This window comes from Stegostoma tigrinum, chromosome 9 (assembly GCF_030684315.1).
Source record: "Stegostoma tigrinum isolate sSteTig4 chromosome 9, sSteTig4.hap1, whole genome shotgun sequence".
In the NCBI taxonomy this organism is placed as follows: Eukaryota; Metazoa; Chordata; class Chondrichthyes; order Orectolobiformes; family Stegostomatidae; genus Stegostoma; species Stegostoma tigrinum.
Genome location: NC_081362.1, coordinates 16795157 through 16811524, shown reverse-complemented (window position 1 = coordinate 16811524; position 16368 = coordinate 16795157). Strand labels below are relative to the sequence as shown.

General features: G+C 42.6%; 1 protein-coding gene and 1 long non-coding RNA gene across 3 annotated transcripts in view; one reads left to right on the top strand and one right to left on the bottom strand.

The window, feature by feature from the left end:
- The window catches only part of LOC125454702 (uncharacterized), a 103754-nt gene that overhangs the window by 51253 nt on the left and 36133 nt on the right, over positions 1-16368 (top strand). The gene's annotated exons all lie outside the window — the stretch shown is intronic.
- Positions 14533-16368, bottom strand: part of rmnd1 (required for meiotic nuclear division 1 homolog) — an 83456-nt gene continuing 81620 nt past the window's right edge. The window contains exon 13 of the mRNA XM_048535768.2: positions 14533-14640. Coding sequence (XP_048391725.1) covers positions 14602-14640 — 39 coding nt within the window. The 3' untranslated portion in view covers positions 14533-14601. The remainder of the gene's footprint in view (positions 14641-16368) is intronic.

The following is a 16368-nucleotide window of genomic DNA, read 5'->3' as shown; positions in this document are numbered from 1 at the left end:
TCCAGGACCTGATCTAATGTATCCCAAAACATTGTGGGACGTAAGGGAGGAAATTCTGAGATCCCTTGCAGAAACATCTGCATCATCTATAACTATGGGTGAGGTACCTGATGACTGGAGCGTGGTAATGTTGTACCTTTGTTTATTAAAGGCTGTAAGGAGAAACCAGGGAACTATAGACCTGTGAGTCTGACTTTGGTTGTGTGTAAATTGTTGGAAGTGATTATAAAAAGTAGGATTTAGGACATTTAAAGAGGCAAAAATTGATTAGGGATGTTCAGCATGGTTTTGTGTGAGGAAAATTGTGTTTCACAAACTTGATTAAGTTTTTTTTGAGCAAGTTGCCAAAAAGATTGATGGCAGAGTAGTAGACATTGTTTATTTGGATTTCAGTAAAGCCTTTGACAAGGTCCTGCATGGTAGACTAATTAGTAGAGGCGGGTCATATGGGATTCAGGGTGAGCTTCCAATTGGATATATAATTGGTTTAACAGCAGGAGACAGAGAATAATGGTGGAGGGTTGCTTTTTGGACTAGAGACCTGTACCAGTGGTGTTCTGCTGGGATAGGTTCTGGATCCTCTTTCATTTATCATTTATATAAATGATTTGGATGAGAATATAGGAAGTCTGGTTAGTAAGTTTGTGAATGACACCAAAATTAAAGGTTTTGTAAAATTACAAAGGGATCTTGATCAAATGGGCAATAGGCTAAAAAATGGCGGATGGTGTTCAATCTGGATAAATGCAAGGTAATGTAGTTTGGAATAACAAACAAGGGAGGGCTTATACAATTAATGGTAGGGACTTGGTGGTGTTGTAGAACAGAGGGACCTAGAGGTGCAGGTCCAAATTCTTTAAAGTTTGTGTCACACATAGACAGGGTGGTTAAAAAGCATGATTGCCTTCATTGTTCAGTCCTTTAAGTATTGGTGTTGGGATGTTATATTAAGGATGTACGTGACATTGGTGAGGTTTCTTCCAAAATACTGTGTCCAGTTCTGGTTGCCCAGTTATAGAAAGAGTTCTATTAACTTGGAGACAGTTGAGGAGAGATTTACCAGGATGTTGCCGAGTATGGAAGATTTGAGTTATAAGGAAAGCTTGGCTAAACCGGGACTTTTTTCACTGGAACATGGGAGGTTGAGAGGTGATCTGACAGAAGTTTATAAAATAATGATAGGTACAGATAGAATCGTCTTTTCCCTAGGATGGGGAATTTCAAAATGAGAGGGTGCATTGTTAAGGTGAGAGGAGAGAGATTTAAAGACAACATAAGAGGCAAATTTTTTACACAGAGGGTGATTTACATCTGAAATAAACTTCCTGAGGAAGTGGTTGATGTGGGTACAATTACAACATTTAAATGGATATATGAATAGGAAAGGTTTGGAAGGATATGGGCCCGGAGCAGGCAGGTGGCACTATTTTAGTTTGGGATTATGTTCGGTATGGACTGGATGGTCTGAAGGGTCTGTTTCCGTGCTGTATGAGTCTGTAACTCTATCACGCCTGGTAACCTTTCCCAATCCGTCACTATCCCAATCACTATCATGATCACCACTTCACTGAGTCACTCACTATTCCCATTACCCTTCTCCCAATCCCCACTATCCCAATCACTATCATGATCACTACTTCTCCCAATTGCTCACTATTCCAATCATTCCTCTTTCAATCCTCTCTTTTTCTCAGTTACCCATCCACCCTAGTCATTTCCTATCAAACTGTTCCTAGATTGTGTTTCTGAGGCTTTGTGTCCCACCTCTCCCTGCAGTGATCCTAATTTCCCAAGAAACTAAAGCCCTCCTTCCTGAACCATCTCCAGCCATGCATTAACTGTTTTGTCCTATTTTAATGGTCACTTCCTTGTTGTTTTGGGAGTAATCTATAACTTACCCTTTTTGAGTTCTGTCTTGTTAATTTCCTACCAAACTGTCTAAATTCTGACTCCAAGACCACATTGATTTTTCTTCTACCTAATCCTGTGTCACCTGGTATAGACCACTGGTGCTAGCTGTTTGACTACACAGAATCCTGAAAAGAGAAGGCAATCAGTGATGTCCTTAGCCCTAGCAACAGGGAAATAATGTATCATCTTAGATGTATATCTGCAACTAAAGAAACAACTGTTTTGTTCCCACTTACTATCGAATCCCTATGTCTACTGCCCTCTCAGTCCTCTTCATGCCCCATATACAACTGAGTTCACTGTGATGTGAAGGACTTAGCTCTGGTCATACTCCCTAGACATTCAATCACTGTCATAGAACACAGAACAGTGAAGCACAGTACAGGCCTTTGGCCTACGATAGTGTGCTGACCTATTCAAAACTGAATGCAGCTTGGAGAATGAGATAATGAGGTGTAGAGCTGGATGAACACAGCAGGCCGAGCAGCATCAGAAGAGCAGGAAAGCTGACGTTTCAGGTCGAGACCCTTCTTCAGAAATGGGGGAGGGGAAGGGGATTCTGAAATAAATAGGGAGAGAGGGGGAGGCAGATAGAAGGTGGATAAAGGAGAAGATAGGATGAGAGGAGGCAGACAGATCAAAGAGGCAGGGTTAGAGCCAGTGAAAGTGAATGTAGGTGGGGAGTTAGGGAGGAGATAGGTCAGTCCAGGGAGGATAGACAGATCAAGGGGGTAGAATGAGGTTAGTAGGTAGGAGTGGGGTGGGGCTTGAGGTGGAAGGTGGGGATAGGTGAGAGGGAGGAATGGTTAGGGAGGCGGGGATGAGCTGGGCTAGATTTGGGATGCGGTCGGGGGAGGGGAGATTTTGAAGCTTGTGAAGTCCACATTCATACCCTTGGGTTGCAGGGTTCCTGAGCGAAATATGAGATGCTGTTCCTGTAGCTTTCAAGTGGCATCATTGTGGCACTGCAGGAGGCCCAGGATGGACATGTCGTCCAAGCAGTAGGAGGAGGAGTTAAAATGGTTTGTGACTGGGAGGTGCAGTTGTTTATTGTGAACGGAGCGGAGGTGTTCTGCAAAGCGGTCCCCAAGCCTCCGCTTGGTTTCCCCAATGTAGAGGAGGCCACAACGGGAACAGCGGATACAATTTACCACATTCTACTATCTCTGGAGAATGAATTTTATTTCAAACATATACATTATTCATTAAAAAACCTCTATTTATATATAATGCATAATCACAAAAGCAGTAAAGTTCTGTAGAGTAGCATATCAAGGAAACAAACAAATATTGGAGATTGGCTCTGCCCAAATAAACCAAAATCATCTCTTACTTGAACCAGATTATATTTACATGTATTTGAGGCAACAGGAGGGTCTAATAACTGGACAGGCACCCATTTAGCTTTTGGCAGAAAGGCCTTAGATGGTGGATTTTCCTCACTACACTTTGGTAGCAGGTACCCCCAGGCTTTAGTGTGTCCCTCAGCACATAGTCCTGGGCATTGGAATGTGTCAGTCTGCAAAACTCGGTCAAGGTCAACTCATTGTTCTGGGAGACCAAAAGCGTTCAGGCAGACCAAAGAGCATCTTTCACAGAGTTGATGGTCCTCCAGGCACAGTTGATGTTTGTCTCAGATTGCGCCCCAGGGATCAGACCATAGAGCACAGAGTGCTGCGTTACAGAGCTGCTGAGGATGAACCTTGACAAAAACCACTGCATCTTTCTGCTGACTTCCTTTGCAAAGGCGCATTCCAGGAGGAAGTGTGTGATGGTCTCTCCTCCCGCAGCTGCTTCCAGGGTACCATGCAGTGACTCCAATGAGATGCACCCAGCTGAACTCCTGCACTACATGCCTATTTCTTCTTAACTGCCTTGTGGTTACCTACTTCCTCTTGTCCTGCATACTCTAAAGCTGCAGGGTGACCACATCTATAAATGTACAATTCACAACGCATCTGACCTTCTAAATGTGATGCCAGTTGATACACAAACTCTGATACACAGACTGGGTGTGCTACAGGTGACCACACGTATTGCTCAAATATCTATTCAGAGTATAGCAAATGCAAATGTGGAACAAGATGTGCACTCTAGGGGCTGTAGCTGCCTACATATTGCTTTATCTAAAAATAATAATGTTTACTACATTAAACCAAACTCATGAGCTGCTCACATCTTTTATTGTCACTTAAATAGAGGGAGGTTAATTGAAATGCTTTACTTAACTCTCATTATTGAAAACAAAAGGTCATTTTAATTTCCCAGCCAAATCAGAACCAACTTCCTTACTTTGGAGAAAAAGAAGTGTATCAGTCAGCTCACAATACTCCAATCAACTCATGACCTTCTGGTAATGTCAGAGTTTGATTTCTCTTCTCTCTCTCACACCTCAGTGATTCCAAAATGCACTTCACTTCTCCTGGTCTGCGTTAAACTCCTCCCAATCTGCTCTGAACTCCTCTAGGTCTGCATCACAGCAATCCCCGCCTGCATCATACTCTCTGACCTGCTCGAAAGTAATCCTGACAGCAACCCTACCTCCTTCACACTTATCATGTTTTGCTTCACCGTGATCCCAACTTGTTTCACAGTCTTGCTAGTCTGTTTAACAATGATCCTGACCTGCTTCATACTGTATTGGAATACTGTGTTCAGTTCTGTTCGCCTCATTACAGGAAGGATGTGGAATCCTTAGAGAAGGTGCTAAGGAAATTTACCAGGATGCTGCCTGGAATGGAGGGCAGGTCTTACGAGGAAAGGTTGAAGGAGCTAGGGCTTTTCTCATTGGAGAAAAGAAGGATGAGAGGTGACTTGATAGAGATGTACAAGATGATGAGAGACATAGATAGAGTGGATAGTCAGAGACTTTTTCCCAGGGTGGAAATGACTATTATGAGGGGACTTAATTTCAGGGTGATTGGAGGAAGGCATAGGGGAGATGCCAGAGGTAGGTTCTTTACACAGAGAGTGGTAGGCGCAAGGGATGCACTGCCAGTGGTGGTAATTAAGTCAGATACATTAGGGACATCTAAGCAACTCTTGGATAGGCACATGGATGATAGTAAAATGTAGGGTGTGCAGGGTAGTTTGATCTTAGAGTAGGATAATAGGTCAGCACAACATCATGGGGCGAAGGGCCTGTACTCTTCTCTGTTCTTAACATTTTAAAGCTTAAACAAATTCAAGAACAGCTTCCTCCCCACTGTTTTTAGACTTCTGACTGGATCTCTCAAATTTTAAATTTAATGTTGAACTCGATCTTGGCGCGCACACTTTGCAGCCATAACATTTGTATTCTTCACTCTGTTCAATTACCCTTATACACTTGGTATGGTATGATCTGCCTGTACCGTACACAAACCAAAACCCTTCACTGTACGTGTGACAGTAATAAATCAAATCAAATCTTGGTTTGCCTCACACTGATCTTGCTCTGCTTCCCAATGACCCTGACCTGCTTTGTACTCCTCCTGATCTAAGCCTGCTTCATAGCTATTCTGACCCCTTCTATAGTTACCGTGTTCTGCTTCATAGTGATCCCAAACTGCTTCACCATTATCCCAAACTTTCCTTCTGTTTTGGGTGATTAACTGTCTCATGCTGCAAACAAATAAATGCTTTTCAGACATTCAGTGACTAAAGGAATGCACCAGTAGACAATCCAGACAGAAACAATGGAATGATCAACCAGGTACTAGCGCACCTTTAAGAGGCTTGCTCTGAAAGGCATGTTAAAGTGAATGAGAGCTTTCCCTGTGAACTGGGAAGGGAACTGACAGATGACTATTGAAGTACATTGGAAAATATATCGATAAAACTTGTTAGGGGAGAGTTGATTATCTGTAATTTAGTCCTCAAATAAATCCGGTTAAGACTGAAGGAAATAACACCTTCCAACAGCACCTCTCAGGATCTCAGAACATCGCAAATCATTTTATATACAATTAAATGCTTTTTAAAATGCAGACCTAATTGTAACATTGCAAACCAGGCGGCAATTTATGCACAGTTAGTCCCCTTCAATGGCAAAGAGATAATAACCAGATTAAAAATTATTTTGAATTACGTTGGTTGGCGGATAAGTAATGACCAAGACACAGAAATGTGAGAGGTTATCAGGAGTTCAAGCTGGCCTGCATGGCTTAAAGCAGACTGTCTCTCTTCAAGGGGAGGTGATGTTTTGGATCAATAAGTTCTTTAATTATTGTAAAAGTGAGTTTGATTTGAGAAGAACATAAGAATGTCAATATCAGCAGGCTGCACGATTCTCAGATATTGCACAGGAAGGCTTGGCTGATGTGGCGCAGGAAGTGAGAGATGCCGTCTAAGCTTTGGGATTGCATCATCTCACACCACAGTCAGACAAGTTGGTCAGAGTGAGCCTGAGTTGTGTAACTACTCCTCTTCTTCCTGCTATTCTTCTTTGTCCTCCGTCACCTCTTCCTCTTCAGCTGGTTACCAAATATTTAGGAACAATGCCCTGCCCTCACTGTGAAGCATGTAGCAGACCACCATGAATCTTGACATCTGTTCAGCCAAACACTGCAGTGTTCTTCCAGATGAGTCCGGACAGTGGGAGCATTGTTTTAACACCCTGTTTGTCTGCTCGGTCACGTCTTGTGCGACTGTTCTGTGCATATGTCCCATGTGTGCAGGTGTTGCATGCAATGTCATGAGCCATAGATCAGTGGATAGTTGTCTTCTGCCAATACCAATGTCATGGTGCAGATGGTACAGCAGATGCAAGACTCATGACTGCTGCTGGATACCAGGCATTGACCTGAAGCGACACTGGATATTGCCGGAGGTTGAATCTCCTATGGTTAGGTTACACCTCAAAGAGACATGCAGCACTTAAAAGCAACTACACGTGATAATCAGCCCTCTGCATCATGGGGAAGCCAGTAATCGCTGAAAAGCAAAATGCTTGCTCCATCTGTATCACCTTGGCAAGAGACAACAATATGTATTCAGCTCTTGGAATACAGAACATCAGTGACTTACCTTGTACAACAGTAGATGGTGAACTGGGAAATACTGCAAACTTCATCCATACGTATGAAAAGGAGCAGGAACAAGCTGTTCAGTCCTTTGAAGCAGAGCCATCTTTTAATTAGATCATGGTTGATCTTATTATAACCTGAAATCCACATCTCCAACTACCAATAGTAGTCTTTCACTCCCTTATCTTCCAAGAATCTGTCTGCACCTGCCTTAAAAATATTCAAAGCCTCTGCTTCCAACACATTTTCAGAAAGAGTTCCAAAAATTCTCAATGTTCTGGAAGAAAACATTCTATCACGTCTGCTTTAAACGATGATTTTTTAAAGCACTATCCACCACCTCCCTAACCTCCAGTTCTTATATTCGAGAAGAGTAGATATCCACTCCACATCCACCTTGTCAAGATCCCTCAGGATCAATCAAGTCGCCTCTTACTGTTCCAAACTCCAGCAGATACAAGCCTAGCCTGTCCAACCTTTCCCCATTAGACAGCCTACCAACTTCAAGTATTAACGTGGTAAAACCTCCCTGAATTGCTTCTAATTAATGTAAACCCTACCTCAAATAAAATGACCAATACTGTACACAGTACTCCAGATATGGTCTGGCTAGTGCCTTGCATAACTGAAGCATAACCTCCTTTCTTCTATATTCAATTCCCCTTGCAATGAATTAGAATTCTGCTAGCTTTCCGAATTATTTGCTATTCCTGCAATATAATGTTTTATGATTATGCATTAGGTCACCCAGATTCCTCTGCTTCTCAGATCAATGCAATCTCTCAACAATTAGATAATATGCTTCATTTTTATTCTTCTTGCCAATTCTGGTGTAACACTTGACCACATTTACCTCTCTCTTCCTCACTGAACAAGGCCCCAGTCACACCTTCCAAATTTACCTGCACCCCATTCAATCTAGTCTACTGTGTTTGCTGCACATAATGTCATCCTCAGTAAGTCTTCAGTACTACAACCACGATGTTATTTGGGCCAGTCGCCTGTGCTGTGTCCTGCACATTCAATTCTTTCTTGATGTCACAGAAGATGTATCAAAATGGTTGAAGACTGGTATTTGTGATGGTAGGGACATCAGGAAGAAGCACAAAGGTGCCGCAACTCTTCAGTTTTGATTTTTGCACTCTCCAGCTGGATCTACCATCATTCATGATGAGAATGTTCATGAAGCCTCCTCCTCCTCAAATGTTCACCACTATTCATGACTTGATGTGGGAAGACTGCATAATGTGGTTATGGAATCACTTGGTTCTTTCTATGGCACGTTATTTCCATTAACATGTTTGTAGTTTTATGCAGTAAGAAATAAGAACGTCTCAACAGAAAGCAGAATGAAGTAATTAGGATCTTCCATTGACTCATTTCAAACTGTAAAATATTTACAAAAGTGATTCACAAGCATGATGCTATACTTGAGAGGTTATAAGGAAAGATTGATCAAGGAAAATAAAAGTTGGAGTCACCTGTTAGAAATTATGAGGGGTTTCAAGATAGTTGATATATTATAGGTATTTACGAGAAGATGCCCAAATTAAAGGTCATAAATGAGATATTCAAGGGTAGATCCAATAACGAATTCAGAAAAACTTCATTCATCCAGACAGTATTTTAAATGTGAAGCTCGTTTGCACAGGGAATATTGAGGTAAATAAGATAGATGAATCAAGGATAAGGCATCTAAGGAATTGTGGGAAAAAAAAGAAAGATTAATTTAAAGTAAAGTGCTGGAGAAACTCAGCAGATCAGGTAGCATCTGTCCAGTGACTTTTCATCAGAACTCAAAGTATTTTGGAAAGGATAGTATTTATGCTGATGATGGGTAAGGGCTTATGGTGGTGGTGGTGGTGGTGGAAAACATGGAGACATTTGCTGAGAAAAAGAGAATGCCAAATAAAAGGAGGCAAACAAAATGATTGATGATGATGATAATCTGAGAGGAAGATGAATGCTGATTGGGTGCTAATATGTAGTACGAAAATGGGGCTGGTTGTGAGAGAGCAAGACCCCAGGATTTGCAGGTAGGTACTGAATCTGGAACAGGCTGTTCATGCTCTGAAATTCTTAAACTCAACTCAGGGTTTGCGTGAAGATTTGTAGCTTGGGTGCTGGTTGTAGATGTTGGTGTATTCACTGAACTGGGAGGTTCGATAGCAGACATCCTCAGTGCACAAGAGGCTCCACAGTACTGAGGATGTCACCTACTGAGGGGACAAAATAGGCTAGCCACCAAATCTATGACAAATCCACCAACTCTCTTGACTATCCATTCTCACACCTGGCTCCTGTAAGGACTCCATGTTTCTCCCAGTTTCTCTGTCGCCATCACATCTGTTCTGACCAAGCTACCTTCCACAGTGAACCCTCAGGAGTATCCACCTTTTCCCTCAACCAAGAATTGCCTGCTGCCATGATTGTCAGGGTCTTTAATGTGTCTGACTCATTCCTTGCACTTCTGCCCTCACCCCCTCCCCCACCCCCCTACAAAATGTTAGGTTCCCCATGTTCCTCACTTTCCATTCCACCAACTCTACATAAGGATCAAAGGCCCACCATTTCCACCACCTCCAGTGGGATGTCACCATCGGACACATATTCCCTAGAATTGGAGAAGCATAACCATTGATGTAGATGTTTTACAAAATGACTTGCTTTTGTGTTGTGAATTTGATGCATTGCACAAAAAAATGCCGGAAACCAGTTGAAATGAGAGTTCTGTTGTATAAATAAACTCCATAAATGAGGAATGTTTCTGACACTCTTCAAGACAAATGTCTCACATTTATTACAGGGAATATAAAGAGTGGAAATAGCTCAGTTAGACTAACATTCTTGCTAAACTGGTTCTCTATCAATTAGTTTTGACAGAAGACAATCCCTTTTCAGAGCAATATCATTGGGTTTTTTTCTCCCCTTATGGATACACATCATCTTGCTAACACTTCCACCAATTTTCCTTTCTAATTTAGCTTTCACAATTTTCAGATTTTTAAGGCTCTTCATGTAAATGTTCTGTTTCACACACATCAATATGGAAACCAAGTTTATTGTTATTCACACGAGGAGGTCTGTATGGTCACAATCCCCTTCAAATGAATTATTGTTCTTTTAGAAAACAGAAGTACCACAATATCTGTATTTCTCTCATTTTAACTTCATTTCTACCAGACTTTGCCAACTTAGCAGCTGGCAAATTTGGTCTTCCAAAAATTAGTGTTAACTCTGGGTACTTCAGCCCAGAATTGGGAGAAGACTGGGAACTTCCACAGAGATGTTCTGGCATGGAACAGAAGCAGAGGCTTTGAGCATTGCCAACGAAGTGAGCACTACAATTGAGAAGATTGCAGGAGATACTGTAAACCATAGGGCTTTTAAACAAAATCAGAATTACAGTCTACAAAGGTTCCAAATTAATTTGCAGACTTTATTGAAATTGCTAACCATTATGGGCTAACAGTATGGGGCTTGATAGATAGTGTCAATGAGGCTGAGCAGAAGGGTTACTAATTTTGCCCTTGATTTGGGGTTGAAATATCAGTCATGGTTCCTGTTTCTGGTTACCAGCCAGGAAAGGCTGTTGTGGGATGTGTGCATTCATTGCCTAGCTCTAATGACCTTTAAGAAGGGAATGATGAGTTTTTGAACTGCTGCAGTTCACTGGCGTTAAGTACACCTGCAGTGCTGTTAGGGAGGAGGACTTCCAGGATTTTAATCCAGCCACAGCAAAAAAATGGACACATAGTTCCAAATCATGATGGTGTGTAGCTTGAAGGCAAACTTTTAGGTGGTGCTAGCAAGAACTGCCTATGCTGGAGCCAGAGACAACACAGTGTGGAGCTGGAGGAACACAGCAGGCCAGGCAGCATCAGAGGAGCAGGAAAGTTGACATTTTGGATCAGGACGCTTCTTCAATTAGGTGATGTTCCCACGCATTTGCAGGCATTGTCTTTCCAGGTTGTGAAAGTCATGTGTGTGGTAGGTGCTGTCAAAGAGGCCTTTGTGAGTTGCTGCAGTGTATCTTGTAAACGATAAACACTGCTGCCATTCTGTGTCAGTGGGCAATCAAGACTGATGTAGGCAAAATGGTGAATATTGTCTATATAAGACTTCAGCAAGGTGTTAGCAAGATTAGTGATAATGGGACCTGCAGATGCTGGAGAATCCAAGATAATGAAATGTGAGGCTGGATGAACACAGCAGGCCCAGCAGCATCTCAGGAGCACCACCTATCTTCTTTTCTCTCCATCTTCGGTCCGCATCCCCCTCTCTCCCTATTTATTCCAGAACCCTCACCCCATCCCCCTCTCTGATGAAGGGTCTAGGCCCGAAACGTCAGCTTTTGTGCTCCTGAGATGCTGCTGGGCCTGCTGTGTTCATCCAGCTTCACATTTCATTATGTTAGCAAGATTAGATGGCATGGAATACAGGGAGAGCTAGCCATTTGGATGCAAAATTGGCTTGAAGGTACAAGACAGAGGCGAATGGTGGAGGGTTGCTTCTCAGACCGGAGGCCTGTGACCAGTGGTGTGCTGCATGGATCCATGCTGGGTCCACTGCTTTTTGTCATTTACGTAAATGATTTGGATGTGAATATAGGAGGTAAGGTTAATAAGCTTGCAGATGACACCGAAATTAGTGGCGTAGTGGTCAGCGAAGAAAGTTATCTCAGAGTACAACGGGATCTTGATCAGATGGACTAATGGGTTGAGGAGTGGTAGATAGTGATTAATTTAGATTAATGTGAGGTGTTGCTTTTTGGAAAGGCAGATCAGGGCGGGGCTACTACACTTAATAGTAAGGTCCTGGGAATTGTCGCTGAACAAAGACACCTTGGGGTGCAGGTTCAGAGTTCCTTGAAAGTGAAGTCACAGGTAGACAGGGTGGTGGAGAAGGTGTTTGGTACGCTTGCCTTTATTGGTCAGCGCATTGAGAATAGGAGTTGGGAGGGCATGTTGTGGCTGTACAGGACATTGGTTAGGCTACTTTTGGAATGCTGCACTCGTCTAGTCTCCCTGCTACAGCAAAGATGTTGTGAAACTTGAAAGAGTTCAGAAAAAGATTTACAAGGATGTTGCCAGGGTTGGAGGGCTTGAGCTACAGGGAAAGACCGAAAAGGGTGGAGTTATTTTACCTGGACCGCAAGAGGCTGAGAGGTGACATTATAGTGGTTTATAAAATCATGAATGACATGCATAGGGTTAATAGAAAAGGTCTTTTTCCCACAGTAGGGGAGTCCAAAACTAGAGGCAATAAATTTACAGTGAGAGGGGAAAGATTTAAAAGGGATCTAAGGGGTAAATTTTTTATGCAGTGGGCAGTGAATGTATGGAATGAGCTGCCAGAGGAAGTGGTGGAGGCTGGTATAATTACAACATTTAAAAGGCATCTGGATGGTACATGAATAGGAAGGGTTTGGAGGATGTGGGTCAAATGCTGACAGATGGGACTAGATTAATTTAAGATAGCTGGCTGGCGTGGATGAGTTGGACCGAAGGGTCTGTTTCTGTGCTGTACATCTCTATGGCTATGATTCTAAAATCTGGATAACAGCACTTTCCAAATTCTCACCCATTTGAGAAATACTCTGTATGTCTGCTCCTCCTAGAAAAGCAGATAACATCACACTTATTCAAATTATTTTTTGAGACCCAGACTCTCGGTCAGCCTGTCTAAATCCCAGGGAGGCCTCTACATTCTGCACACACTTCACATCCCCGCCAAATTTTGTAGCGTTTTTAAACTTGGAAACACTACAATGGGCACCACAGACAGTTCTTTTAATCAATCTGCTCAGGTATGTACTGATGGACCCCCGGGGCACGTGGGAATTGAGCCCACACTTTCTGGTCTAGTATTAGGGGTACTATCATTGCACCACAAGACCCTCAGAGATTGATTTTAATCAACTTGTTCAGAGATGTTACCGTACATCTCTGGAACAAATGAGGCTTGAACCTAGGTTTCCCTGTCCAGAAGTAGGAATGCTATCACTGCACCATGAGACCCCTTGCTTCAAATCATTGACATAGACTGTAAACAGTTGGGGGCTAAGCACTGATTCTGAAAATAATTCACTGGTCTGAGCCAACCAACCTGAGAATGACCTATTTATGCTGACTCTCTGCTTTTTGCCCTGTAACTAATCTCTAATCAATGCTTTATTTTGATTTTCTAACTTTTGCGTGGGGCTTTATCAAAAGCTTTTTTGAAAATCTAAATGCAACATATTCACTACTTCTCTCATTTCGACTCTGCCATTAACTTCCTAACAAACTTTACCATGATTTCGTCCGCATAATAGATGACTCGGTGTAATCAGACAATTATTTCCTACATTTCAAGTAGTCATATTCTTTAGAACAGATTCCAATGTTTTCCTCACTATTGATGCTAGTGACATGGAGGAGTACCGATTCATCAGCTGATGGACATCAGTAGGAGACTTCCATATCCACTTCTGCTCTGCTGCCATGAGAATTCACCAGAAATCAGTGTTGAGAATTTCAAGGCAATGTCCCAATATGTTGACGGGCCCAGTCTTACCAGTGCGAACATGATGAATGCACTTTGGTGATGGCGGCGTTGGGGACATTCTAAGTTTGCATTCTGTGAGTATGACTATGTCAGGCTGTTGCTGGACTAGCTTGTAACACTACTCTTGCAAAGTTGACACAAACCTCCAGTTATTAATAAGAAGGACACTTTACAGGGCACAGGTCTGGCTTGTTGTGGTTGCTTTCATTGCCTAGGTTAATGCCATCTGATTCATCTGGTTTCATACAATTTTTTTTATGGCTTTGTAGTCAGTAGATATGCCTGAGTGGTTCAGAGGGCAGCCAACCACATTTTTGCAGGTCTCAAGTCACATATAAGCCAGTCTTGGTAAGGATGGTAGATTTCCTTCCCTAAAGCTCATAGCTCAAAAGAAACAAGCATTTTTTTTTCTCTTTCAGAAGGTCTTTGGAATTCCCTTCATCAAAAAAAAACAGTAGATACAGATCTTTAAATATTTTTAAAGCAGAGTTTGATAGATTTTCGATTACTCAGGGAATTAAAAGCTATTGGAGGCACACAGGAACAAAAAGCTGAGGTTAAAATCAGTTCGGCCACGACCTTATTGAAAGGTGGAGCAGCTTGAAGGATCAAGTGGCCTACTTCTGTTCATTGTTCGCATGATTGTAAGGTCGTCAGTGAACCAGATGAGTTTTCATTACAAAAGTTACCACCTGACCTGAGAACCTTCCACCCATGCTCAGCACAGGAAATGTCAGATGACGGCAGCTGTCATCAGGATCCCAGCCCAACATCATTTTCTGGACTTTCCCATTCTACCAACAGATAGAACATACCTTTGCCTGACTATGAAATTCTGCTCCTGGTCCCTACATAACGAAAATAATACAGAAGCACTGGAATAGGTGGAAAGTAGATTTACATAGACAATGGTAGAACGGAGAGGTTACATTTATCAGAAAAGATTGAATAGGTAGTGATTTGTTTTCAGAACAGTAAAGACTAAAGTATGCTTACCATGGAGATGATTGGATTTCTGATTTCCAGCACCATATAGAATTATAGGGATGGTGTTCAACCAGCCACAATTGTACCAAATGATGGAGCACTTTTGATGGGCTAATGGGCTTATCCTACCTTCTCACTTGAAGGTAAATCAATTGAGGTCCTTCAAATTGCGAATAGGTTGTACAGTCTAGATGTGAAAAGAGATAACACAGTGTGAAGCTGGAGGAACACAGCAGGCCCAGCAGCATCAGAGGAGCAGGGAAGTTGATGTTTCGGGTCGGAAAACATGGAGACATCTTCAGAAATGGGGAGGGGGTAAGGAGCTGAGATATAGAGAGGAGGGGTGGGGCTGGGGAAGGGGGGGTGGGATGGTGATAGGTGATTGCAGGTAGGGAGTGGTGGGGATTGGACAGTATGTGGGAGGGGAGATGAACAGGTTGTGTCAGGTCAAGGGGGTGGGGATGAGAGGGAGAGTTGGAAATGGGATGAGAGCGGCGGGGGGGGAGATTTTAAAACTGGTAAAATCCATGTTTAGGCCATCCTGCATCTGCAGTTCTTGCTATCTCTTGATGTGAAAAGAATGTTTTTACTTGTGTGAAAATCCCAGAAAAAGAAGATAGGCTAAAAGGGAAATATAGAGAAATTTCTCTACTCAGAAAATCCTTGGAATGTGAAACATTCTACTGCATGAAGTACTTGAAGTAAATGACTAAGATCTTTTTGAAACAAAACTAGATGAGAGAGAGAAAAGGGAATGCAACAGCAGACTGAAAGGCTGAGATAAACAGAATGGGAGGACATATGTGTGGGATATGAATGCTAGTCACAAAAGGAAATGGTTAGCCACTGACTTGCATATTTTATGAACAATTCCAGGAAGTGCACATTTATTGCTACCACATCAACCTGTATTTTTCAATGCTGCTACAGCCCTTCTATTCCTATGTTACTTTCTACGCAAGCGCTCAATTGGTTTGATGTTTTGCCAGGCATTGGGTGTCTAAATCCTTCTCCATGTAGGGGTTGTATGCCAGCCCAAGTTATCAGTATGCCAACACAACCCTCTATGTAGCTGCTTTCTAACAGCCTGTCTTTGTTTGCCATTTAATGCATGCAGGTCCAAACAACACCATTGGAAGAGCTGAGTGTTAACAAGGGAGGCAGGAGAGCATGCTGCCACCTTTATGTATCTACTTGTGTTGGAGATATAGAGACAAAGAACAAAGAAAATTACAGTACAGAAACAGGCCCTTCTGCACACCAAGTCTGCGCCAATCTGGATCCTCTATCTAAACCTGTTGCCTATTTTCCAAGGATCTGTATCCCTCTGCTCCCTGCCCATTCATGTATCTGTCTCGAGGCATCTTAAATGATGCTATCATACCCGCATCTACTACATCCGCTGGCAACGCGTTCCAGGCATCCACCACCCTCTGCGAAAAGAACTTTCCACACATATCTCCCTTAAACTTTTCCCCTCTCACCTTGATATTGTGACCCCTAGTAATTGAGCCTCCCACTCTGGGAAAACCTTCTTGCTATCCACCCTGTCTGTACCTCTCATGATTTTGTAGACCTCATTCAGGTCCTCCCTCAAACTCTGTCTTTCTACTGTAAATAATCCTAATCTACTCAACCTCTCTTCATAGCTAGTGCCCTCCATTCCAGGCAACATCCTGGTGAACCTCCTCTGCACCCTCTCCAAAGCATCCACATCCTTTTGGTAATGTGGCGACCAGAACTGTACACAGTACTCCAAATGTAGTCGAACCAAAGTCCTATGCAACTGTAACATGACCTGCCAACTCTTGTACTCAGTACCCCGTCCGATGAAGGAAAGCATGCCGTATGCCTTCTTGACCACCTTATTGACCTGCGTTGCCACCTTTTGGGTACAATGGACCTGAACACCCAG